This window comes from Vespa crabro, chromosome 5 (genome assembly GCF_910589235.1).
Source record: "Vespa crabro chromosome 5, iyVesCrab1.2, whole genome shotgun sequence".
In the NCBI taxonomy this organism is placed as follows: Eukaryota; Metazoa; Arthropoda; class Insecta; order Hymenoptera; family Vespidae; genus Vespa; species Vespa crabro.
The window spans coordinates 9,820,014-9,844,882 of NC_060959.1; the positions used below are offsets into that span (position 1 = coordinate 9,820,014).

The window sequence follows — 24,869 nt, forward strand, 5'->3', positions numbered from 1 at the left end:
TCAAATATATTTTTTGTACAAAAAAAAAAGGGGGGAAAAAAAATATCTTTTTATATATACATATATATATATATATATATATATAGCTTCGTGCAACATTTCAAAAGTTTTACGGCGTGACTTACTTCTTATATAATAAATAATCCTCCAATAAGTCCAGGCATTTCACCATTTGACTAAATATTAAAACTCGATGCCCGCTCGCTTTTAATTTTGGCAATAATTTATCAATAAGAACCATTTTTCCAGAACTATTTACTAATGCATGATAATAGGCCTCAGAATCTTCCTTGTCGCCAGTCTTATAATCCAATTGTATTTGATCCTCGGCACCATTAAGAAGGAATGGATGTATACAACACTTTCTTAATTCCATCATTGTATTCATTAAATTTGGAATGTTAGCAGATGTGGTACCCTTAGCAAGAAAAGAGAAATTTCTCTCTAAAATTCCACGATAATACTTCTTCTGTATATTGGTTAATTCCACCTAAAATATAATAATAAGGAATGGTATTATGCTGAAAGATGTATTCTATATATATTAATAATAGTATATAATATTTGATAAAAGTTAAGTAATATATAATGTTAATACCTCTACTACAGTTTCTTCCTTAGGTGCTAAAGACTTTTCGACGTCTTCTTTAAGTCGACGTAACATCATTGGTTTTAAAAGAAGCTGTAACTTTTGAACTTCACCTTCACTACTCAAATTTCCAAATTCTTTAAGAAACGCTTCACTACTAGAAAATTGAACTGGTTCAAGGAAATTCAATAGAGAAAATAGTTCGTTCACATTATTTTGCAAAGGAGTACCAGATAACAATACTCTGTGCTCTAAATTCAATTGTCTAAGGCCTTCGAGTAGTTTACAATTTCTATTCTTCAGCCTGTGAGCTTCGTCTATGACACAGAGCCTCCAATTGTATCCACGTAGTTCATTGAAATCCGTAATAATTATTTCAAAAGTTGTTATAAGAACATTAAATTTAATTAAATCTTTTATTTGTTGGCCTTTCTCATTTTTATAATAAACTTCGTATTCTTGTAGCATGGTTCTACTTGCTGCTCTGTAAGTAAAAAAATTAAATAATACGTTTAAAATTAATCCAAAAAAATTATCATCGATTTTATAGGAGGAAAAAAAAAAAAAGGAAAAAGTTACTTCATAATTTCTATACTTACGATCCATGATATACTACAACATTCATGTCAGTCCAACTTTCAAATTCTCTTTGCCAATTTGGTATAGTTGACAAAGGAGCTATTATTAAGAAAGGACCACGAATACCATATTTGTATACGGCATCGACGAATGTCAATGACTGAATTGTTTTTCCTAAACCCATCTCGTCAGCAAGAATACAATTATGTCCGTTATACCATGAAAAAAGAAGCCAATTAAGTCCCTCCAATTGATATGGCCGTAAACTATTATTGCTTTTATAAATTGGTGACTCCTCTAGTTTAACCCATGCTGATGCATTTGGTTTTTTCTTTGGCTAAAATGAAAACACATATTTACGAACGAGTTCATAAATAAATAAATAAATAAATAAATATATATATATATATATTCATATATATTTATTATGTATTATTATGTACGTATGTATGTATGGATCGTCAGTGACCTTGGAGAAAAAAAATTATTTTACAAAAAATTAATATATTAACCTTCCATTGATCTTTTGATGGTAATTTATTAAATTTCATAAATTGAGCTATCTTCTCAGGATCTACATCTTCCTCTAATTCCCACGTTGAATCTTCGTATTGTAGAGAACGCCATTTAACTAAAAAGTGTCTAACAGTTTCTCCGCTTGTTGGATCAGTATGAGTTGCTTCGTCTAACACTCTATCAACTTCGACAAAATCAGGATTAAATGGATCATCCTCCGTCTGAAATGACAATAGCGCAGAATTTTTTTTTTGTCTGTTCTTTTTTTCCCCAAAGTATCAATAAGTAATTAATATCTTCGTTACTTCTTTTAATATTCATATTACATATATACTTACATTTTCAAATATATTAGTATTTTGTTGTTGTCGCTGTTTAAATCGTTTTAATTTAGCTTGGATTCGTTTGTCACCTTTATAGAGCTCTTCTTCCGTTCTCCATTCACAGTGTAAATATGAAAAATTTCTATATTTTACAAAATATTCTTCGACCTCTACCATCTGTGGCTTTGCTTCCGCTACGCTATTCTCTGGCGTTTTGGAATCCGCAACTATTTCTTCTTGTTTATCAGAATCGGGCTTTGTTTCATTCTCAGGATCACATGTCTCCGTTGTCACATCTTTATCATTTTCGTTATTTTCTTCTTTATTATCCGTACTTTCGACCAATGGTTCCTTCTCAGGTTCTTCTGGCTTATTATCCTCCTTTTCTTCCGTTGTATTATTTGTCGTTTCAGATGGGACAGCAGCAGCATCTTCAGTCACATTTTCATTTGTTTCTGCTGTAGCTGTCTCTGATTTTATATCAGGTAATATCGGTGGCTTAACTTCTCTCTTTCCCATACGGGAACATAAAATATGTTGCACAACCATAGAATCTTCGTCAGTCGTATTCTATGAAAATAATCAAATATATTATATTATTATACTAATGAAGCTATATAAAGTAATATTTTTTTTTAAACTATTCTCTCTATTTATACATACAATATATACAAAATTAGGCTTGTTTGGTCCTATTTCACCGCCTTCATTATCTTTCTTAACAGCCGTTGGTTTGGATGCACTTGTACCTTCAGATTTCTTAGAAAGATGAGCCTCTTGCAGAGGAACATCATCGTCTGAAAATCGAAGCATGACATCGTCAACGTACTTTTTACGATGGGTATTTCTCGCAGAACGCCTTTTATTGTCATCTCCAGCTTCCGGTGAAGGTGGTGGCGTTGCAGCTAATTCTTCGCCATCGGAATCAGGTGCAATACGACTTTTCCGTTTCCTATAATAATTAAATAAATAAATAAATAAATAAAATATAAGTGATATTGCATCTTCCATATCATCATTTTATTGGCGTATTTATTAAATATACGTATATATATATATATATTTATATTTGTTTTTTGACTCACTTAGAACTTCTAGGGGATTTCCCTGAAGAAGATTTACTAGATTTTTTCCGAGATGTTCCTTTTTTCTTACTACTGGATGTCGTCGTCGTTGTCGTAGTTTCCGTTGTTGCCTCAGCATTTTGTTCTTTCTTTTCATCGTCCGGAATTTCTGATTCTCCTTTATCCTCCTCTTTAGTTTCACTTATTAAATGTTCAGTCGTTGAAGAATCAACTTGCTCCTGATCGTCTTGATTCGATATATCTTTAGATTTCGCCTCTGCATCTTTTATCACGCTCGAATCTGCGACAACAGTTTCTTCTGTTTCGTGTACCGTATCGTCATCAGCTGACTCAGATTGATTAACTTTTCTACAAAAAATTAAATAAATAATATTAATAAGATATATGTAAATGAAATACAAAAAAAAATATATATATATATGAACAAAAAGGAATTGCTACTAACTTTCTATTACGTTTTGTTGAATCTTTATCTTTATTTCTTTTTCTTGCCCCTTTTGGAGACTTAGCTTCCTTAGGTGGTTTTGGCTCCTTCTTTATCTTAGCTTCCTTCGGTTCTTTAGGTTCTTTTGGCTTACGTGGTTTACGAGGAAGACGTGCTTTTCTACCCTTATTCCAATCTTCCTCCATATCACCAGATGATGGTTTCATATCCTCAGAATCAGCAGCACTATCGACAATATTACTGCTGTCTCCCGGTGTCACTTGATTGTCTGACAAAGGTTGTTCAGGTTGAACAAGCGCTTGTGTACTTGCTGGAGGTGCAGCAGCCTCTTTATCTGCTTTTTTTCGATTCTTTTTAGTTCGTGGTGTACCTTTACTACGGCCACGGCCAGTAGTACTTGATACCTATAATTCAAATGATCAATAATTATTCTCATAATACAATAATTTGATGAAAATAAAATTAGAACTAGAATTGTTACCTGTGGGCTGTCAACAACAGCTGCTGTGAACATTGGAGTTTGCAGGATACATTGTGCTCCACCATTACATTGATCATTTGTTTCGTGTTGCTGTAAAGCTTGTAATTTTTCTTGTAAGGAAACTATTTTCTCTTGATTTTCTGGAGCTGGTGGCATGCAGTAAAGTTCCTGCAATTGTTGTTGCAATGCAGCTCTTTCTTGATGATGTGTTACCGGTGCACAGGATGCATTGAATGTAGTAGGGGCAACAGATGTAGGAGTTGCATTAGATGAAATACCATACATATTTGGCATAGTGTTACCACTGATAATATCGTTGCCAGAATGATATTGTTGTCCTGATGCTACGATAACATCATTTGTGTATATAGTATTAGTTTTCTGAATATTCGTATATTCATTGAAATTAGATTGTACTGGATGTGGAGTTTGCGAATTTGATACAGGAGCCGTAGGTTGATGAGATGTCAATACCATACCACTTGTTTGACTGACAGCAGGTACTTGTTGAGCAGCTAAATGCGTAGGTGGAACTTGGCTTGTTTGAGATTGTATTTGCGTAGAGGAATTTTGTATTGGAGATTGTAACTGTGTTTGTAGAGGAATTTGATTCGGTATTATTGAAGTACTTTGCGATATCATTCCAACTTGTTGGTTCATAATTGGTTGTGGTTGCTGTACTTGTTGTGCTTGAGTCACACAAACTTGAATTTGTTGAGATGGTTGTCCCATTTGTGATTGTGGTTGTTGTGTTGGTTGAATTTGAGATTGTTGAGGTTGCTGAGCTTGACTTATTACCGGTTGTTGAGGTTGTGCCATTTGAGGCTGCTGAGTTGGACCAAGTGTTTGTAATGGTTGTGGTGGCTGCTGAGATTGTGCTGGCGCCGTTTGAGTAATTGGCGTTTGCTGTGTTTGTCCGATTTGTGATTGCTGTATTTGTGCTGATTGGATTGATGAATTTTGTGACGAAACCATTGAAGATTGATTTATTATTGGAATTTGTTGCACTTGTTGAGGACAAGTAAGAGCTGGTTGTTGCACTTGTTGTTGCTGCTGTGGTTGCTGTGGTAATGCCGGTGGTTGTGTTTGAGATTGTGGTTGAGACTGAGATTGAGACTGAGGCTGAGGCTGAGACTGAGGTTGAGCTTGAGGCTGAGGCTGTGGCTGAACTTGAGGCTGAACTTGAGGCTGAGCTTGAGACTGAGGCTGAGCCTGAGGTTGGGGTTGGGGTTGGGGTTGAGCTTGAGGCTGCTGCTGCTGCTGCTGCTGCTGCTGCTGCTGTTGTTGTTGCTGCTGTTGTTGTTGTTGTGGCTGCTGCTGCTGTTGTGTTTGATTGATTACAGGCTGTTGGGGATGTGACATTGTATTTCCCATAGGTGCTTGATGATGTTGAACAGAAGCAATTTCTATAGTCTGATCATGTTGTTTTGTATCACACGTAACTTGATTTTCCATACTAGTAACAGTAGTAGAAAGTGTTCCTGTGACAGACTGTTGCTGCTGCAACGATGATACATTTCCACAATCTACATTTCCACTTGTACTAGATGTTGCAGAAGATTGTACTGCTTCCATCTGCACATGTGTCGTTGATGCAGAGGTATGATCTAAATTTGAATTATTTTGTGAAGTAGTTTGCACTGAACTTTCACTGCCAGAACCAAGCATATCTGACTTCTGATTTTGGGCAGACTGATCCATAGATTCAGTACCTTGTGTAGGTTGTTCTGTAGAATTCGGTATATTTTCTGTAGAATCTCTTACTGATGTTTCTGCTCCACTATGAATAGCTTCTGTTCCAGATACTGGAAATAATGGAGCACTAGATTCTGATACTACCGGAGGTTGATTTTCAACTATATTTCTGTCATCACTGACAGCCAAATTTGGCCTAACCTGTGACTGCTGTTGTGGATGCGACCACTGTGCAGACATTGGCATTCTAGGTCCAGCAATCGACGGTATAGAATTTTGTGCAGTTGACTGTTGTAAAACGTTTGGTGCTTGCGACAATGGCGGTCGTGTTTGAAATTGATTATAGTCTTGAGCAGGTACATTTGGATTAGATACAGCAACGCCTGGGATGACCATTTGCTCAAGCGCTTGTAAAGTGGTTTGTTGAGAAGATGGATTCATCTGCATTGAAGATGGTGGACATGGAGAAACTGACATTGTATTAGGCTGATTTGATTGTTGATGAGGAAGTTGTACATGAGGATGTGGCGATAATGTACTCGGTTTAGCAGGAGACATAATTGGCCTTGGAGACATTTGCTGTTGCACGGCAGGTGGTCTTGGAGACATTTGAGGTCTTGGAGACATTTGGGGCGATAATTGTGGAAAAGTAGCACGATATTGTGGACTGGTAGCATGTTTATTAGTATTAAATTGTGCCGCAGGGCCAGAATGCTGCGGTTGATTAAACATGGATGTTGTATGATGTGGATACTGAGAATCCATTGGTTGCTGTTGCGTATTAGGATGTTGCGAATGTTGTGAATATTGCTGGGGATGCGAAGGATGTGTTTGATGAGGCGGATGAGGTGGATGATGATGAGGCATTCTTTGTGGAGGTTGTTGCGATTGTTGTTGTTGTTGTTGGTGCATGGCTGACGTAAAACCAGGATACCCTGATGAAGTTTGATACATTGCAACAGAGTTTCCTTGTTGGTAATGTTGTTGCTGCCCAACAATATGTTGGTAGACACTGCCTGTTCCACTACTTTGCATTGCTTGATGAGCTGCTACTCCCATATTTCCTATCATTCCTTGTTGTGTACTAAAATGCTGCTGTTGCTGCTGCTGTTGTTGCTGCTGTTGTAATTTTTGATTCATGACACCAGCTTGATCTTGCTGATGCGAATACTGAGGTGGCATATGCTGCCGATAAGTAGCAGGTTGCTGTGCCATCTGATTATAATGCCTTTGCATTTGAGGATAAGCACTACCACTACTTGGCCAACCCTGCATATTAGGGTCTATATTCATATTAGGTCTAGCCATTGAATGTTGCTGTTCCATAGAATACATATTATCATTATAAGTAGGATATTGACCTCCACTACCAGGGTGAGGTCCTCTATGCTGAGGTGCCATACTACGAGCTTGATTTTGAAAAGCTCCTGGCACCATAGCACGTTGTGGTGTTGCGCTATCAAACGTTCCTAGATTTTGGTTAAACATACTGCGTTGAGATGGATTTTGTAACTGATTAGAATTTCCAAATTCAGATCCACCAAATGAAGTCAATTTTTGAAGAGGTGATTCTTGTGAAATATAAGATTGACTAATGTAACTCCCTCCTCCATTAGTGCCAGGGTTTGGACCATCTCTTGATACTACCACAGAATTACTTGTACTCGCAGGGTCAAAATGATCGTTCCCCCCAAGATCAGGAAGAGCATCGAGCATTGAGCCACTGACATCTTCACCGAACAAATCGTACGAGTCCATGTCTACGCAGCAGGACTCTTCGCCTCCATTTCAGGCTTAAGAGAGTATTGTGCAATCTCTTTTATAGCTAGTAGCGTACCCATTTTTGTATCTCTGTTTTGCTCTCTGAAACACACGCAAAATAAGTTATAAAGTTTATGTTAGTCAAATCTCCATACTACAATACAATTCATCTTCTATAATATTTTTCTTGTACGTAACAAATGTTTACATTATAGTATTTAATTAACTATCCTGGGCATCTGTAGTTGTATATTACTCACGCCAAAGGGGAAAAGCTATACGCTTATGGTTTAATTTCTCATAATCGTTATAGCCTTTCCCCTGTGGAATGCGTTAATTGTTTTGCATTACCTGTTAAAACATAATATCTTATAAATACATAAGAGAAAATGACAATATTGAAACCACTGGTTTGCAATAATGTATAAAACTCTAATATAATACATATTACATCTCATTTTATTAGATTAGTATTGATTTTAATTCACATCAAAATAACATTTATATATATTTGATATTATTCAATGCAGTTTTTTTTCTGAAGATTTATATATGCAATTTATATGCATGATTTAGCATAACTAAAAATGTTACAAATGAAATACAGTCACTTAAGAATACATAAAGCAAACAATGTGTGTGTGTGTGTGTACATAAAATGTATGAGAACACATTAATTTCTTTTTTTATCATTATATTGTCTATTTTACATTTAATGTAAAATGATTGATTATTCATTCATAGTTATATATAATAATTAATTGTTCAATTTAACTTCGATTAAAGTAAAGAAATTAAATGAATTGTCTCTAAGAGTAATTAAATAACAACTGAAAAGTTTCTGACTAAATATTAAATGAAGAAGTTCATAATCGTTTGTATTTATAATATTAGTTAGTATTTATTATAAAGCACATCTAGATATCATTTACAATAATGCGTTAAAGATAGAAAAAGAAAAAAAAAGAGAGAGAAGAAAAAGAAAAAGTATCTTGAAATGTTGAATAACCTAACCTAAAAGTAACAATTACGCGACCGAACGCTTGTATATATATATATATATATATATATATATATATATACATATATACATATATATATATATATATATATCTAATGGTGGCTATAATTTCATATTGCTTTCTTTTTGTAATGAAATGTTCCGATTCTTTTTCTTCTCTTTCTTTTTTCTTTTCTTTTTCTTTCTTTTTTGTTCAATTGATGATCACTGTATAATTTCAACTAAGACTTTTTCCCTGTGAAAATATTTAATGACTTCGATATAATCAAATAAAGCTTAAATGGAAAATATATGGCAAGTATAAAATACTATCGGTTCCAAAGTATTTACATTTGAAATTGTAATAAACCTATACGGGTTCATACTTGTATCTCTTCAATCTCGTTGAAAAAAATACAAAAAGAAACGTTCCTCGTTCCTTCCGTGAAAACGGAAGAGACGCATGAAATGAAAAAAAAATTCAAGTAGGGGAGAATTATTAATGGAGGGAGGGGGGGGGAGGAAGGAAGAAAATAAAAAAATATATATATTAAAAAAAAAAAAAGAAGAAGAAGAAGAAGAAAAGAAATCGAACATTTTCCATCTCGTGACAATATGGTATTTGTCGGTGGTCGAAATAAAAATTTTTCTACAATACACAGAAATGAGGATAAAGATAAAAATGAGATGAAAATGTAAATGCAACGGTACGAACCTGGTGATAGGCCAATAGATCCAAAATAATATAGATGAAAAGATAGTCGTTCTGTTGGTCGAACGAACAAAATCATATACTTTGTAAGCGGCAATAAGGGTAAAGAAGAAGAAGAAGAAGAACAAGAAGAAGAACAAGAAGAGGAAGAGGAGAAGGAGGAGGAGGAGGAGGAGGAGAAGGTGGAAGAGAAAATATTACAAGAGAGCGTAAGAAGAAAGTAGTCGTAGTAGTAGTAGTAGTAGCTTTTAAATATGATGACCCTATCACATCCTCCGGTATTATTGCATTCCGAACTCTCGAGGTTAGAGAACTCGAATAAGGCGCAACGTACGAGCATTTTTATCATTCAAAAGAATCGACACAACTTCTTTAGAAAAAAACATCGGAATGTCGGAAAGTACGCCATTATCGCGTGTGAGATTTCCGTTTGGACTTCCGAGAGAAAGAGAGAAAGAAAGAGAGAGAGAGAGAGAGAGAGAGAGAGATAGAGAGAAAGAGAGAGAGAGAAAATTCGTAGCGGTCAACGCGACGCTCGATATTCTAACACACCAAAGCGTCACTTCACTGTGCACAAACGTTCCCTTCCTCCTCGCGCGTACTACCGTCCGTAAGAGGAGGATCTCTTTCCGCGGAAGGAACGAGAGTGAGAGAGATAGATATATATATATATATATAGAGAGAGAGAGAAAAAGAGAAAGAGAGGAAGAGAGAGAAAGAGAGGAAAAGAAGACTGAGCAGCGGCGCACACGTATTTTCTATGTATCGCGAGAGGACGGAATCATTCGTAAACGTTTTCCTTTTTATCGAAAAACCACCCTCGTTCGCACGCGCGTTCACACGATTTTCACTGGCAGTGTCGGCGGCGGCGGTGGCGGTGGCGGTGGCTGTGGCTGCGGATGCGGAACAGCACGAACCGTCGCGAGACGCAAGCGTGTCCGTAGACCCGAATCATTCTACACGTCTCTCTTTCCTCTCCTCTTTTGCCCACTCTTTCTCTCTTTCTCTTGTTCGCTCCTACCACCACCACCACCACCACCACCATCGCCACCACCACTGCTACCCCCCTACCCTTCCCAGCACGTTGCGCTAGCAGCCAAGGGCTACTCTCTCCCCACCTTTCACTCTCGTATTTCTCCCCCCTCTCTTTTCTCTCTCTCTCTAAACCCTACCTTTATGTTCTGTGCCCTACCCTACACTCTATCCTCTATCCTATCTCGTTCGTGTCGATGGAGGTCGCCACACACACCGGTCACTACGTCGTAACTTCCGTACGATCTCCACAAATCCGTATACATCTTTTTGCGCACGCACACTACATTCGTTTACGTTTCCTTGACTCACCACCTGGCGGCGCCCCTATCGCCCGCTACTAACCTACGTATATCAATGTCCATACACATTTCAACGGATTGCGATGCGATAAATGAACGTTACTGGGGACGAAGTATTAACCAAAGAAACATTTCTTTTTATACTCTTCTTCTTCTTCTTCTTCTTCTTCTTCTTCTTCCTTTTTTTATGCCATTAACTTACTTTCTTTCTTTCTTTCTTTCTTTCTTTTCGAAGGAACGACGAACGAACGAAAAAAATTTATTACATTAGTTTGCCTTACGTGGGAACCGCAATGCCAAGCTACCGGACCCGTTTATAGTTTTTTCGTTCATTAGTTGATCGATTATAAGCTACTGGCGCTCTCTATCTTTCATTCTAGAATCGTATATAAAAGTACTACCATTTATAATTGATCGAACAAGAGAATTCGGTCATCTAATGTAACATTTTCTTAATTAGATTCATAAAGAAGGAAATTTACATTCGTTTATATACATATATACATATATATGTACCTCTAATCATAGTTATTTCAAATTTGATAAGTTTTCAAATAATTCATCGAAATAAATTCTTTATTATTTTTTTATTATTTTCTCTCAACAACCCCGATACGTATATATAATATTACGACGCGCATATACAGTTCTTAGATCTTTCGATTTTTAGATAGCACTATTATTATTAGTTACAATCTTTTGATAATAAAATTTTTTAGATTTGACAATACGAAAATGATAATCGTATATACTACTTGTTTCGCTTTTTCGAACGATTAAATGTCATTCCTTCTATGTTTAGAGAATAGATAAGGATAGATAAAAGAAAAAGAAAAAAAAAAGAAGAAAGGAAAAGAAAAAAAAAAACCAATCGAGGTATACATTGATCCCTAGTCTCTCTCTCTCTCTCTCTCTCTCTCTCTCTCTCTCTCTCACTCTCTCTCTCTTTCTTGATCTATCTCCATCCATTATTCTTCTTTCGGGGTTTATTTTTAAAACATACGTAAATATTTATTAACATTTTAAACGTTTGACGCGTTTGCCACGTACCATATGAAAACATTAACTTTGCATATCCCAATCTAACTCCACTTTTGACTAAAATTAAGATAATTTTATCTATAGGATGTATAAGGTGTACAAACTATATATACATATAATAAATAAATAAATAAATATATATATATATATATATATATATATAGTGTATATATGTGTATATACTTTTATGATTTTTATAATTTGATATGGTTTAATTAACACCATGCATCATGATTTCCGATCATAGAATTTCTCGTTTACTCTAATAAATTGTACAAACATATATATATATATATATATATATATATATATATATATATTTATAATTATACCTTTTATAATTTAATATATCAATGTATATATATGTCTGTGTATACGTACAATCATACATACATACATACATATATATAATAAACTTAACACTAACCGAACGTTATTATACTTGGTATATTCCGATTATTTTCCACGAAAGATTACCCATGGCTGACCGCATCTACTAATATCTTGTTGGTGTACCGTAAACGTTGCGTTCACACTGGATGCGCGGTGCACGGTCACTTGATCTTTTGTCGGCAAGCTTTCCAACAAAGCAATACGTACGTATATATACGTATGTATATACCAACAAAAGACCGGACTTGTTTCACCACGGACCAATATGAACGCGGTCTAACTTCAAACCGTTCGCGATTGCAATGCCATACTTCTTCATCGTATGTTTCTTTTTGCACCTATGTGTATATATATATATATATATTTCATACCTACAGAAATCAATCAATTTTAATTCTTTCTTCTATTATTTTACAATGAAATTTTTTCTTTCTTTTTCCCTTTAATTATCACACATTTCCATCAATCTTTCGCAAATTCTTTCGTGGAAAAAAAAAAAAAAAAAAAATTAGAAATAAAAACAGAAAAGAAAAAAAAAACAACAAAACTATGTATCACATAGAGAACAGAGGGGATGACGTTGACGTCAACGACAACAACAACACAATGACAACAATGGCGTCATTCATTCAGTTTGAATTGATGAAATAATCGAAAATACAAAACCTCCATTTTTTTTTCGTAATATTTTCTTGATATTAATAAATCTGGCGTGTATGTGTGTGTTGTGAGTATATTTCTGTACATACAATATATATCTTAATAATCAATCGTATAATCATAAAAAAATCAATGATCAATATTAAAAATTTCAAATGAAAATCTAAAAATAATACATATATATATACATACATATATGTATATATATACATAGATATATTTCTGTTCAGTTTTCTAAGTTTATGTAAGAAATACGTAAAAATATGAAAATAGTAAAAGAATAATAGTAATACGATTGGATGGGACACAGAGAGAATGAATAGGAAGAAACGTGAAGTAGTAGCTGATAGTCGAAAACGGAAAGGGAAAAGGAGGAAGGTAAGAAAGTAAGAGACTCGCAAGTAAGAGAAGAGAATGAGCGGTGAAAATTCGAAGGGAGAAAAATTGAAAGGAGGTTAGGGTGAACGAATGAGAAGTAAGAGGCTAATGGAAGGGGAAGGCGGGAGATCGCTGACCTGAAGGTAGCGCATTCTAGCGGGAATATTACGAATTTCAACGAACGAAAATACGGTAAAAAGGATGTATACATATATATCCTTTTATATATATATGTATATATATTATATGTATGTATGTATGTATGTATGTATATATATATATATCTATCTTATATCTAGGTAAGGTAGATTCATAACAATAGAAGAATCAAGAAAAGGAAAGATCGAGAAGAGGAAGTGCCAAACGAATAAGAGACGCGTCGAATATACATATGTATATATGTGTATATATACATATATATACAAAGTATATATATATATATATACTGTCACCTGCATTATATTTTTCCTTATAATATGGACATGAAAAAGTATATGTTGAAATTATCGTCTATTGCATCATGATACATGCAGTTAAAATCATGTGACTAATATGAGAAGTATAATACCTTATAATTAATCTTGCATATGTATATGTGTAATACGTGATTCGTTGATTCGTTCATTCGTTGATATGAAATATTCTTAAAAGGACTTTTATATTCCCTTCCTTAAAACTCTCTTATAGAAAATCGCATGCTTCATAAAAATGACGTAAGAATGGAAAGTCCGTGCTAAATTGAAATGTATCTGGTCAGCAATTTATATATATATATATATATATATATATGTATATATATATATATAAATATATATATATATAAATATATATATATATATATATATATATATATATATAAATATATATATATATAAATATATATATATATAAATATATATATAATATATACGATCATACTTGGTAGATATTTATGAAAAAAGATACGCAAAATTTGAGACTCGATGTCGTCGATATTTTTTTTTCTTTGTTACGGCAATGTATACATATATATCTTTTCTTTCGTTTTTTCCTTTTGCTCGATTCGAGAGGAATTAATGAAATAACAATAAACATGCATGTTTTGATGACAAAAAAAAAAAAAAATAAAAAAAATAAAAAAAACCAGAAAAGGAGAAAAGAAATACATTTATCAATATAATTATTAAATACATTTCTAATCGAAAATATATGATGGGAAGAAAACGATGAAAAAAAGGAAAAAAGAAAAAGAAAAAGAAAAAAAAAAAGAAAAGAAAGAGAGGAAAAACAGAAAATAAAGTAGATAGATAAAATCGAAAAGTAAAACAATTCTAAATACAGAGCAGCCTGGCCAATAGTGAAAGAAAAGTTTTGATAAAAACGACAGAGCGAACAAGAGGGGAGAAGGGTACAAGTAAGAGAGAAAGAGAGAGAAGAGGGAAAGGGAGAGGGAGACTGAGAGAGAAAGAGAGAGAGAGAGAGAGAGAGAGAGAGAGAGAAAGAGAAAAAGAGGGAGAGGGAAACAATGCCGTTAAGATGCTCGGGAAAAACGATAAAGGGAGAAAGGACGAAATGGCTGAACGGACAAAGATTGGAAAACAGACTACATGGGGGAAGGGAACTTACTAAGGAATATAGATCGTAGTGAGATGTAGAAAAAATTAAATACGTTCAAAAGAAATTCTATATACATTCTATGTATATATATATATATATATATATATACATACACATATAATGTAACAAATAAAAAATCAATAAAATAAACAAACACGTTGTTTAATATTTTTTTTAAATCTCAGAATCATCAATGATCATTTCAGAATAATCACTGCATTAAATTACTATATTACTACATACTTACTGTTTTATTTAACTCACTCTATATTATTATTACTATTACTATTACTACTACGCTACTATGTTATATATATATAGTATTTATATATATAACTACTACACTACTACGTTATATATATATATATATATAGTATTTATATATATATATAACTACTACGCTACTACGTTATATATATATATATATATATATATATATATAGTAGCATAATAAATTAATAATAAAATTAAAGAAGCCTTAAAAAATAAATGAGTTAATACTTTTAACATATCAATTATCAATGATCATTTCAAAATAATCATTCTATTCATTACTACATAGCAAGTTTCCTAAATAGGATATGTAAAAAAAAAATAAGTTTTTGTTACATCTTATATACCTGTTATTTGTCAAAGGTTATAAATGAATTAAAATTAAAGCAACCTTAAAACTAAATCAATCTTAATGCCTTTGTAGATTTATCATAATATGCATATATATTCCTTTAACATTTTCATATTAAATGACAATTACAATGCTTACAAATAAAATTACTTACCTTGTTTGCTATTAAATCAATAACAATATTAATATTTATATGTTCACTTATAATATCTATAAACTTAGACTTTTAAATGATTTATTTGTCATATGATCATTTAAAATATAGAAAGCTATTTGTCTAATTTATAATAAACAAAAATAAATAGCATGGTATCATATATTGCATATTAGTAAAGAAATTAAAGTAGATGCTTAATGTATTTATCAAATTTTTCAATGTTATTTTTTTATTATATATATATATACATATATATATACATATATATATATATATATATATATATATATATTTATTTATATATACACATACATGTACATATACATATACATATATATATACATATATATGCAACAAAATTATACTTTAAAAGTAAGAGGCAATTATGTGTATTTAATGGTAGATAACATATACATGTAAAATAGTTATTACGTTAATAAGAAAATTGCATAAATGTAGATCAATGATAGATTAAATGATATAACGATTAATTATTAATAATATATAAAGGATTGTTATATAAACTTTTCTTTTCCATTATTTCATAATAATTGTCACAAAAAGATAATGATAAAAATTTCAATAAAATCATATTGATTTCCAATAAACTCATATTGATTCGATATTTAATTAATTTGAAATTAGTTATACTTGAAAATTTCTACTTAAAAACAAAAAAAAAATTATTCAGAGAATAATTATTAGTATAATTGTAATAAATATACAGTAATCTTGCAGTAACAAAAAAAAAAAAAAAAAAAGGAAAGAAAAAATAAATAATGAAAACTTTACATAATTAAAGATAGAACAATAATATCACAGATTACAATGAGAAAAATTTTGGCAAAAGAAAAAAAAAAGGAAGAAAAAAAAAAACAAGAAAAAAAAGAATGAAAAAGAAAAAAGAAAAAAAAAATAAAAATAAAAAAAAAAAAATAAAAATAAAAACGAATGAATTCTATTTGTATATTAAATATTTTTAATTTGAAAGTATGATGCGTTAAAGAAAAAATGGTTCTATTTTCATTTCTTAAAGATTTCGATAAAGGTTAGAAAGAGGATCGAAGAAAATTGAAGATTTTGAGAAAGCGCATCGACATAAGCATATATATAAAATCGTCTATCCGATGCCGAAAAATCAGATTGTACGAAACCCGGAATATATAACTTTCAATATTGAATAATATCATGATATTCACGGATCATATACTTTCGATTACAATGTTATCGATATACAGCTGATTTGCCATCAATGAAGATGATTAAAACTTACAGTTTACTAGGCGCCGATCCCATTTTCTTGCACATTCCATGTAAAATTTTCGTTGAAGAATTCACTTAATCGTTATCTCGGTGTCCATTTTGTTTGGTTAATTACCGAAGAGGCGTCAGTGCTGCCGTGGGTTACGTTGACACAACACGACTGTCTGTCGCTGACTGGGACACGGCTCATCCAGCAACTTGATATATTTAATGTATATACTCGAACGAAATTTCACATTAAAAGTTTTCAATATTCCGCGAGGCTCTTATTGATATAAATAATATTGGAAATATTGTGACAAGTACACGTATTTCTCTTCATGTTTTTAAAAAAAAAAGTCACAAGCGGAGTATCTTCGAAAAAGCACTCCTTCTCTCTTCTAAATGAGATATACACAAACATTAGAGAAGAATCCGAGTTTACCGTTGCATTGACTGATAGGTGGCGCTATATAGGCTGCCAGAGAACTCAAAAGAGAGACTAGTATTTAAGTCAAAAAAGAAATATATATGTACGAAGGTAAATAAAAATCCAATAAAAATATCTCATGTAAGAAATCCCATAGAATATCATATTTCATTAATTTCAAGTTTTTTCTTGGGTAAAATCAAAAAAATCTAAACAAATTTATAAAATATACATGTATATATATTACCAAAGATTTTACTTGCCTTTACAGTTATAACATTCAACCAATCATCGAGAAGTATTGTAAGTCCAATGATCTTTTTGACTTTTCATGTACCATTGTCTTTCTTTCGATATTTTTTGTGCATATTTATTTACATTAATACGAGATCATTTTTTCTCATTATTATTTATATTATTATTATTATTGTTATTATTATTACTATTATTATTATTATTATTATTGTTATTATCATTATTATTGTTATTATTATTATTATTATTATAATTATATTGAATTAATATGGGTCTCGTAGTAGTCCATTTCGATTAAACGAAATATTAACTTTCAGCACACATTATATTTTTTTTTTTTTTATACGTTATTTGTACAATAACACGACGAGAATAAATTAATGAATATCCCTTATTCTATTATTTCATATTTTATGTACATATAAATATATGTAGAGTATAATTTCATGTATTATATATACATAAAAAATAAAAAGATGTATATATATATATGTAGCAATATATTATAATTTATTTGATAAAAGAATATTAACTTCAATACAAGTCAGACTTCTTCATTAAACGTGTAAAGTGCGACTAACGAAATTGGTGCAAATCGATGTTTCATATGTAGATGTAGTTAAAAACCTGATATTGTCAGTTCGATACTTTGACAATATTTCATTAAACCGTGTATACATTGTATTTACGAGAACATTATAAATATATATAAATTGGTTAGAAAAAATAAAATAAAAAAGAGAGAAAACAAAAAAACAGAAAAAATAGAAAAAAAAAAAAAAAAATAAAAATATTTAATTGTGACATTTTACAAACTTTTCAAATTAATGGAAATATTAAAAAAAACGTAAATGTTGGTCACACACATATCACATGCTAGATATAAATTAACCATTCAATTGATCGTCACCATCCAATTGATAATGATGACGTCGTAAAGCTGCAAACCGTAACCTTTCGGTTTCTAATGTTTGTTCCAATTCCAAAATACGTACTTGTGCTTCCATTTCTAGTCTTTTTGCTTGGTGTAAAGTTAATTTAGATATATCTAAATCTTCTATAAAATTTCACATGTTATAGGCAAATTCATATTATAAAAATAAATATATAGGATATTTTTTTTTATAAAACTAAAAAAGTTTTCATTTAATACATTGAATTCATTTCTCTCACCTGTTTCCTCGACAAGTTGACTACAACTTTTTGCTGTTGCAACAACACTAGCCGTAGCTTGTGTTACTTCTCTGGATGCCTCAGAAAGTGCAACTAAATTATTACTATTTCTATTGGCTTTGACCCTACTAGCAACTACAAGTTGTGCTGTAGATGCAGCAATCCCTTGCGAAGCTACCATTAATTGTTCAAACTTTCCAGAACCTGATACAACTTTATCGGCCGCTTCCCTGTTGCGTGTAAAAAATTATATATTATTTTAATATATAAAAATAATTTTACATCGTTAACGCTTACAATAAGAAATTTGCTCCCATAGCGATAGCTTTCGCGGCAGAGATAAGACCCTCAGACCATTGATGATTCCGTTTGTAAAATTCTGTAGCAGAAGCTGTGCCCTGTATAAAGTAAATATTAATGTAATTTTTATATTTCATAAAGTGTATAAATCCTTTGGTAATTTAATTATTAAAAAAAGAAGATAAAAAGAGAGAGAGAGAGAGAGAGAGAGAGAGAGAGAGAGAGAAATATATGTATATCTGTAAAACATGATCTTTACTAACCTTTCCTTGGCTTACAATTTCATGTTGTAATAGACTTGATTTTTTAACTAATATTCTTATACATTTCATTAATTCTGTACATGAATCTAAAATCTTTCCATTCACTTCTAATTTTATTCCTGAATCTGCTGCACGGGATCTATCCAACATATCCTAAAATATAAAATATAAAATGATGAAAAAAATGTATCATTAATTTGTCAATATATATACGCATAATGTAATTTATATATATATATAAAATTAAGTTTCTTACTTGCATTCTGTTAGCAGCTTCTTCTATAGCTTTATCCATACTAAAAAGTTCATTTTCTACTAGTTCGCCAATAGCTTCAACGTTTCCTTTAGCATTGGATAACTTTTCACTCATAGTTGATATTTTTTTCGATTGATTTTTAACATTGATTATCTGCTCTTTCGTCATTGGTGATTTTTCTTTGATATATGTTAACATCATTAAACCTTGTGATCCCAATTGTTTACATTCATCTGCCAAACCTTAAAAAAAATATTTTATTTATTATAATTATCGAATATACATGTTTATATCTTTCTATTTATCTATCAAAAAATGATGTATCGTTTAATTTTATTATCTCGAATTGTTTTAGTTTGATAGAAAAAAAAAAAAAAAAAAAAAAAAAAAAAAAAAAAAAAAAAAACTTACTATCACCCAAGACAATATCTGTTGCTGTGTTTGAAGTAGATTTGGCATGTATCAAGTATAATGCAAGCATGTAAGCAGCATGAGTTGTACTGCGAATTAATATTTTTCCCTTTGTAGCATCATTTACATAACTGTTATATGATGCATCTAAGGCATCCAGCGAATCCAGTGTTGGATTAACTAATTCTCTCAGGTAATCTGGTGTACAAGTTACAGCTGTTATTGCAGGATTATCAATCGTATGCATTGCATGTTGTAAAATAAACTCTGCTCCGCATATACAGCTTACTAAAATAAAGATGTTGATTTATTTATCTGTGTATACACAATACATTTATTAAATATAATATTATTTATTAAAATATAAAAACTTACAAACTATTTCAAATAGAGTAGTATCAGCATCTATTTTCATTTGGTTACGCCATCGTTCAGTTTCGGTTTCTAAATTTATTATTTTTTGGTCTAACTCCTCTTTTTGTGCTAACAAGTCATGAAGATTACCTTCGACTGCTGCTTTCTCAGATGCAATAAAATCTATCTTTGCAGTTAAAGCCTGTTGCACATTTAAAAGCACAGCTTTATTCAGTGGCCATGATGATAATAATAATAATAATAATATTAATGAGAAATAAATATTAATACTTCTATACTAACCAAATTTTGAGTTTTAGCAGCATCAAATTCTTTTCTTACATCATCTAATTCTGCTCTTGCTTGAGAAACTCTTTGCGCTTCCTGTTCAGCAGTGGCTTGTCCTTGTATTAATTCTTGTAAACGTTGTTCTGCTTCAACAGCCCTGCGCTCTGATTGTTCTTGTTGTATTTTTACTCCACCCAATTGTTTATCCACATCAGCTTTCTTTTAAATACAATTAGTTATGTCAGTAAAAATGAAGGGAAAGAAAAAGTAAGGGAAAAAAACAAACGATATATTTCAAATCACATATATGCATACCTTTCTGATTAAATTGATGTGTTCCTCTCTTAGTTTTGAATATATATCTTTAAGCTTTTGAAACTTCTCCTCGAGTATTTTGTCTTTTTCTGTAATAATGACGAAATGTAACGTCTATAAATTAAAATACTGTTTTATTATAATGTACCTTTAACTTCGTGAAATTGAACAAATATGTCTTCCTTTTGTTTAGTTATTTCTTGGTTGGTTTGTTTTTCATGAACTATTTCATTTCCCTAAAATAAAAAAGAATATACAAGAAATTCGTACAATTATAAAGTAATTATTTTCATTCTAAAATATGGATTTTTTGTACTTTGGTACTAAGAGCAGATTCCAAATCTAAAATACGATTTCGAAGCTCTCCAATAATACGTTGATGGTCTGTAAGCAATTTGTGTAATTCTTGTCTTTGACGTCCATTTTCTTGATGCAGATGTTTGATAAGATTATCCCTAAAATAATTTTAATCATATGGCTATGTGAAAATAATTTTCAAGAAACTTTATATATGATTCATTTGTAAGTATAAAAGATTTTCGAAGATAATCACCTTTCTGTTAAAGCATCAGGTGAAATAGAACCATTCCGAGAAGTATCCAATTGATCACCCGGTAATGAACTTGTATCTGATGTATCAATAAGACTATCAACCACAGTTTCACTATCCAATGACTCTTCTGGAGGTAGTACAACAATTGGTGTAACGTATGTTCTTAATTCAGCTTGTATTAGAAAATTAGGTGGATTCTGTGAAGAGAATACTATTTTTATTATAATTGCCATTTTAATTATTATTAAATAATAAAGCAAAAAATTAAATTACCTCTGGTAACGATGGTATGGTAATTAAATGTTTAAAATACTGCATGTGTTTAATAGTATTATAAAAACCCTTTAATTCTTGAAATTGTTTTGAAAATCTATCGCGATGACCTGTTAATGTATCCGCAGGAAGAGCACCATGAAGTTTGAACAAAATTTTAACACAATAATCATACAATTGAGATGCATCTTGTATGCACGGAATTAATGGTGCAAGCCGACACTGTCCACATGGTGTCATTGAATTTGAACGTGACATATCCAATGATCCAAATACTGTAATTTATTAATATAAGAAATATTTTCATTATCTAAACGTATATTATTATTTAAAGAATATTTTTAGAGTGTACCTGTATGTTGTAAATTCAAAATATCATCCATGTAATCAAACATTTCCACTGACATTTGAAAACTAGAGATAAGAAAAAAATGTGTAAATGATGTAAAAACATTGAAAATATTGTTTATATATATATATATAAAAAAAAAAAAAAAAAAGAAAAAAAATAAACTTACTAAATATTTATATCATTTTCACCAATTGCTTCAAGTTCTTCGGCTGTAACCAAAAGGTTCCCTGGTATACGTGGATTACGTTTATGAAAATCTAATTTTGTAATTAATAATCTTATATATAACTGAATAAGACGACCATAACCCTCCCGAAGATGTTGCCATAACTTTCCAATATCTTCCAATTTACCATAATATCTTTGGGAATCACTAATCACTTTTGGATGGCCCTCTCGTAATACTTTGTGTAAAACATGGCAAAATTTCCATGCAACGATTTGATGTTCGAATAAAGGTTGTCGCAATATAAACGTCCAAAATATAGAACCACTTTTATCTTGATATGTGCTGATAATAGCATCTATTATTTTATAAGGATCATTATATTACAATATTAAATATTAATACATTCGTACTAATGTATTAGATAAAAGGATACTGCGTACATGCTTTTCTTTAACAGGAGTTTCAGTTGGATTCACTGCTTTTCCGATGCTAATGATCTGCAATTAAATATTATTTACTACTACACAAAAATTTATACCTTATTTCATCTTTTATTATAAATATATCATTATTATAAATGTCTACAAATAAACAGACATTAATACATATTACAAAAGAGAAACATATATGTATTGTACTAAGCTTTATATAAGTGTTACATTTTTTTATACAACTCAATATTTTCTACTAACCACATATTTTCACTTACCAGTTGATGCAGTTGTTTATCAGTTAGTGGTAGTACAGGTGGCATATTAATAGTGCAAAACGATTATAACAAGAAATTATAGCAAATATAATAGCATAATAATCAACACATATAACAGACCATCATTTATTGACTTGTCGCTCACCCAAAATACAATATGTGGGTGGATTAAGTGTTGCAACAATTGTACACATTATCTGCAGAACTGTATATGTACAAAAAGAAAAAATGTTTTCAATATAGAACATGAATAAATATAAGGAAAAAAAAAAAAAAAAAAAAAAAAAAAAAAATAATATATTCAAAGCATTACAAGCATCATTATACCACCGATACTATAGGGTATAATAATATATTGATAAAAAAAAAATATTAATAATTTTAATTATTAAACGCACCTCTTTTCTATCCTACGACATAATAAACAATATTTATTTACATATAGTAATCTAATTTTCATATGAAATATCCGTAGTATTAAAATATATTAAAGATAAATAAGAATGTTATAGTCCCATAAAACTTAAGTATTTTGTTATATGATTTTTATTAAATATTTGGAATATACTGATAACAATTACTTATCAAAACATAAAATGTAGAACGTATTAAGTAAAAATGTAGATAAACGCAGATAAATTTCCAATACTTTATCGATATAAAGAATTCAAATACGAAAAAAATATTATAGTTAGGTAAATAGTAACACTTTCATTAGAATTACAAACGAATTGAATATTGAAATAATGACATATGAAAAGATAAACATAAAAAACAAATGATAAAATTACTAAATTGAATAACAATGAAAACATACCTGGAATTTGTCGATGTTTTTACGTTCTAAATCCAAATTATTTTTTCTTTGTTGTAATACTCGTAAGGACAATGAAGCCATGCTAAAATTCTAATCGAAAAGGCGCAATTGATATTTCATCGATATATTATATATTACATATTATATATTATATATATATAATACAACACAGTGTATTATATATATACATATATATATGTATATATATATATGTATATATATATATATATAAACACAACGGATATTCAAATTTTATATGAAGTGTGATTACAATCTGTAAATATTAGTATATAATATCTTTGTCAGTTCAAATTAAAAACGATAAAAAGACAAACCTATTTATTCGCGTTAATATTCGTAAACACCATATAAATATAATCTTTAAAAAATCTAACTGACTTCATTATACATTATCTATATATCGATATTTTTTATCAACGAATGAAATAAAAAATAAAAATGACAATTGCAGGCAGTAAATAAACGACGATGTCAACGTGACCCACCCTGATGCATGTCGATGATATTGGTGCAGAAACGAAATTAAGCTTCAATGATGCACCAATGAAAATGATTGCACGTCGTACCTTGCCTTAACTTATGTATCTATTCATATGCGTCACGTCGTATATAGGCAAACCAATCAGAGTTTAGTTGGGTTTTAAACGAATTTTTTTCATTGGTGCATTCTAAAGCCATCACTAAACCACGTGAGTGTTATACTACGATAAACGAGATAAATATTAATTTATAATAAATTTGCAATGATATATTGATTTCTAATATTTAATAATATTAAATACGATAGAATTCTAAATTATCCTATAATAGCGAATTAATACAAACAAAATTAATGATATTATATGAATTTGATTTACGTATTTTGTGATAACTACTAAAGTGGCGCCGTTATTTATTATCTGACATTTTAATTTATTCATTTAAAATTGAAAAGTCATGCAATTTTAGAAATATTTGACTAGATAATAAATTTACATATTGAAAATATGAAAAGTGTTATTTAATAATAATCGTGAAAAAATTATTCTTATTTTTAGATATGTCTTTTAACAACATATCCTCTAAGATTTTTACAATCGTTATTTAAAATATAGATATAAATACGATTATATAAAAATTATACAATTTTTTTAAAAAAGTATACCTTTATTATCATCATCATTATTATTATTATTATTATTATTATTATTATTATTATTATTATTATTATTATTATTATTATTATTATTATTATTATTATTATTATTATTATTATTATTATTATTATTATTATTATTATTATTATTATTATTATTATTATTATTATTATTATTATTAT

The 24,869-nt window shown here is 30.4% G+C and overlaps 2 protein-coding genes across 12 annotated transcripts in view; both read right to left on the bottom strand.

Annotated features, from left to right (window-relative positions):
* LOC124424368 (chromodomain-helicase-DNA-binding protein 7) overlaps window positions 1-17,034 on the bottom strand; it is a 29,481-nt gene extending 12,447 nt beyond the window's left edge. For 2 of the 7 annotated variants that reach the window (XM_046963310.1, XM_046963313.1), the window contains exons 1-10: window positions 16,644-17,034; window positions 4,019-7,576; window positions 3,538-3,941; window positions 3,093-3,440; window positions 2,671-2,959; window positions 2,023-2,577; window positions 1,681-1,905; window positions 1,189-1,505; window positions 599-1,073; window positions 126-490 (exon numbers count right to left, since the gene is read on the bottom strand). In XM_046963310.1, the coding sequence (XP_046819266.1) occupies window positions 126-490; window positions 599-1,073; window positions 1,189-1,505; window positions 1,681-1,905; window positions 2,023-2,577; window positions 2,671-2,959; window positions 3,093-3,440; window positions 3,538-3,941; window positions 4,019-7,471 (6,431 nt within the window). In that variant the 5' untranslated portion in view covers window positions 7,472-7,576; window positions 16,644-17,034. Of the gene's footprint in view, window positions 1-125; window positions 491-598; window positions 1,074-1,188; window positions 1,506-1,680; window positions 1,906-2,022; window positions 2,578-2,670; window positions 2,960-3,092; window positions 3,441-3,537; window positions 3,942-4,018; window positions 7,577-9,189; window positions 9,328-16,643 lie in introns of those variants that run through there. The other 5 variants (XM_046963309.1, XM_046963307.1, XM_046963312.1 and 2 more) reach the window with 3 other exon arrangements.
* Window positions 17,035-17,784: 750 nt separating this feature from the next.
* Window positions 17,785-24,138, bottom strand: LOC124424370 (huntingtin-interacting protein 1). 5 transcript variants are annotated; one of them, XM_046963318.1, is made up of 19 exons: window positions 24,037-24,071; window positions 23,531-23,620; window positions 22,714-22,918; window positions 22,438-22,501; window positions 22,002-22,359; window positions 21,836-21,897; window positions 21,484-21,758; window positions 21,211-21,407; window positions 20,974-21,112; window positions 20,806-20,893; window positions 20,658-20,746; window positions 20,358-20,561; window positions 20,076-20,256; window positions 19,701-19,988; window positions 19,290-19,531; window positions 19,034-19,186; window positions 18,768-18,868; window positions 18,471-18,700; window positions 17,785-18,354 (listed from the first exon to the last, which is right to left on the bottom strand). In XM_046963318.1, exons 3-19 carry the CDS (start codon window positions 22,756-22,758, stop codon window positions 18,185-18,187), a joined length of 2,886 nt encoding a protein of 961 aa, XP_046819274.1. In that variant the 5' UTR covers window positions 22,759-22,918; window positions 23,531-23,620; window positions 24,037-24,071; the 3' UTR covers window positions 17,785-18,184. The 5 variants fall into 5 exon arrangements, with proteins under 5 accessions (XP_046819274.1, XP_046819273.1, XP_046819271.1 ...); XM_046963317.1 differs by having other exon boundaries at window positions 23,866-24,066; XM_046963315.1 differs by lacking the exon at window positions 22,714-22,918 and having other exon boundaries at window positions 24,037-24,138.
* Between the last annotated feature and the right edge of the window lie 731 nt (window positions 24,139-24,869).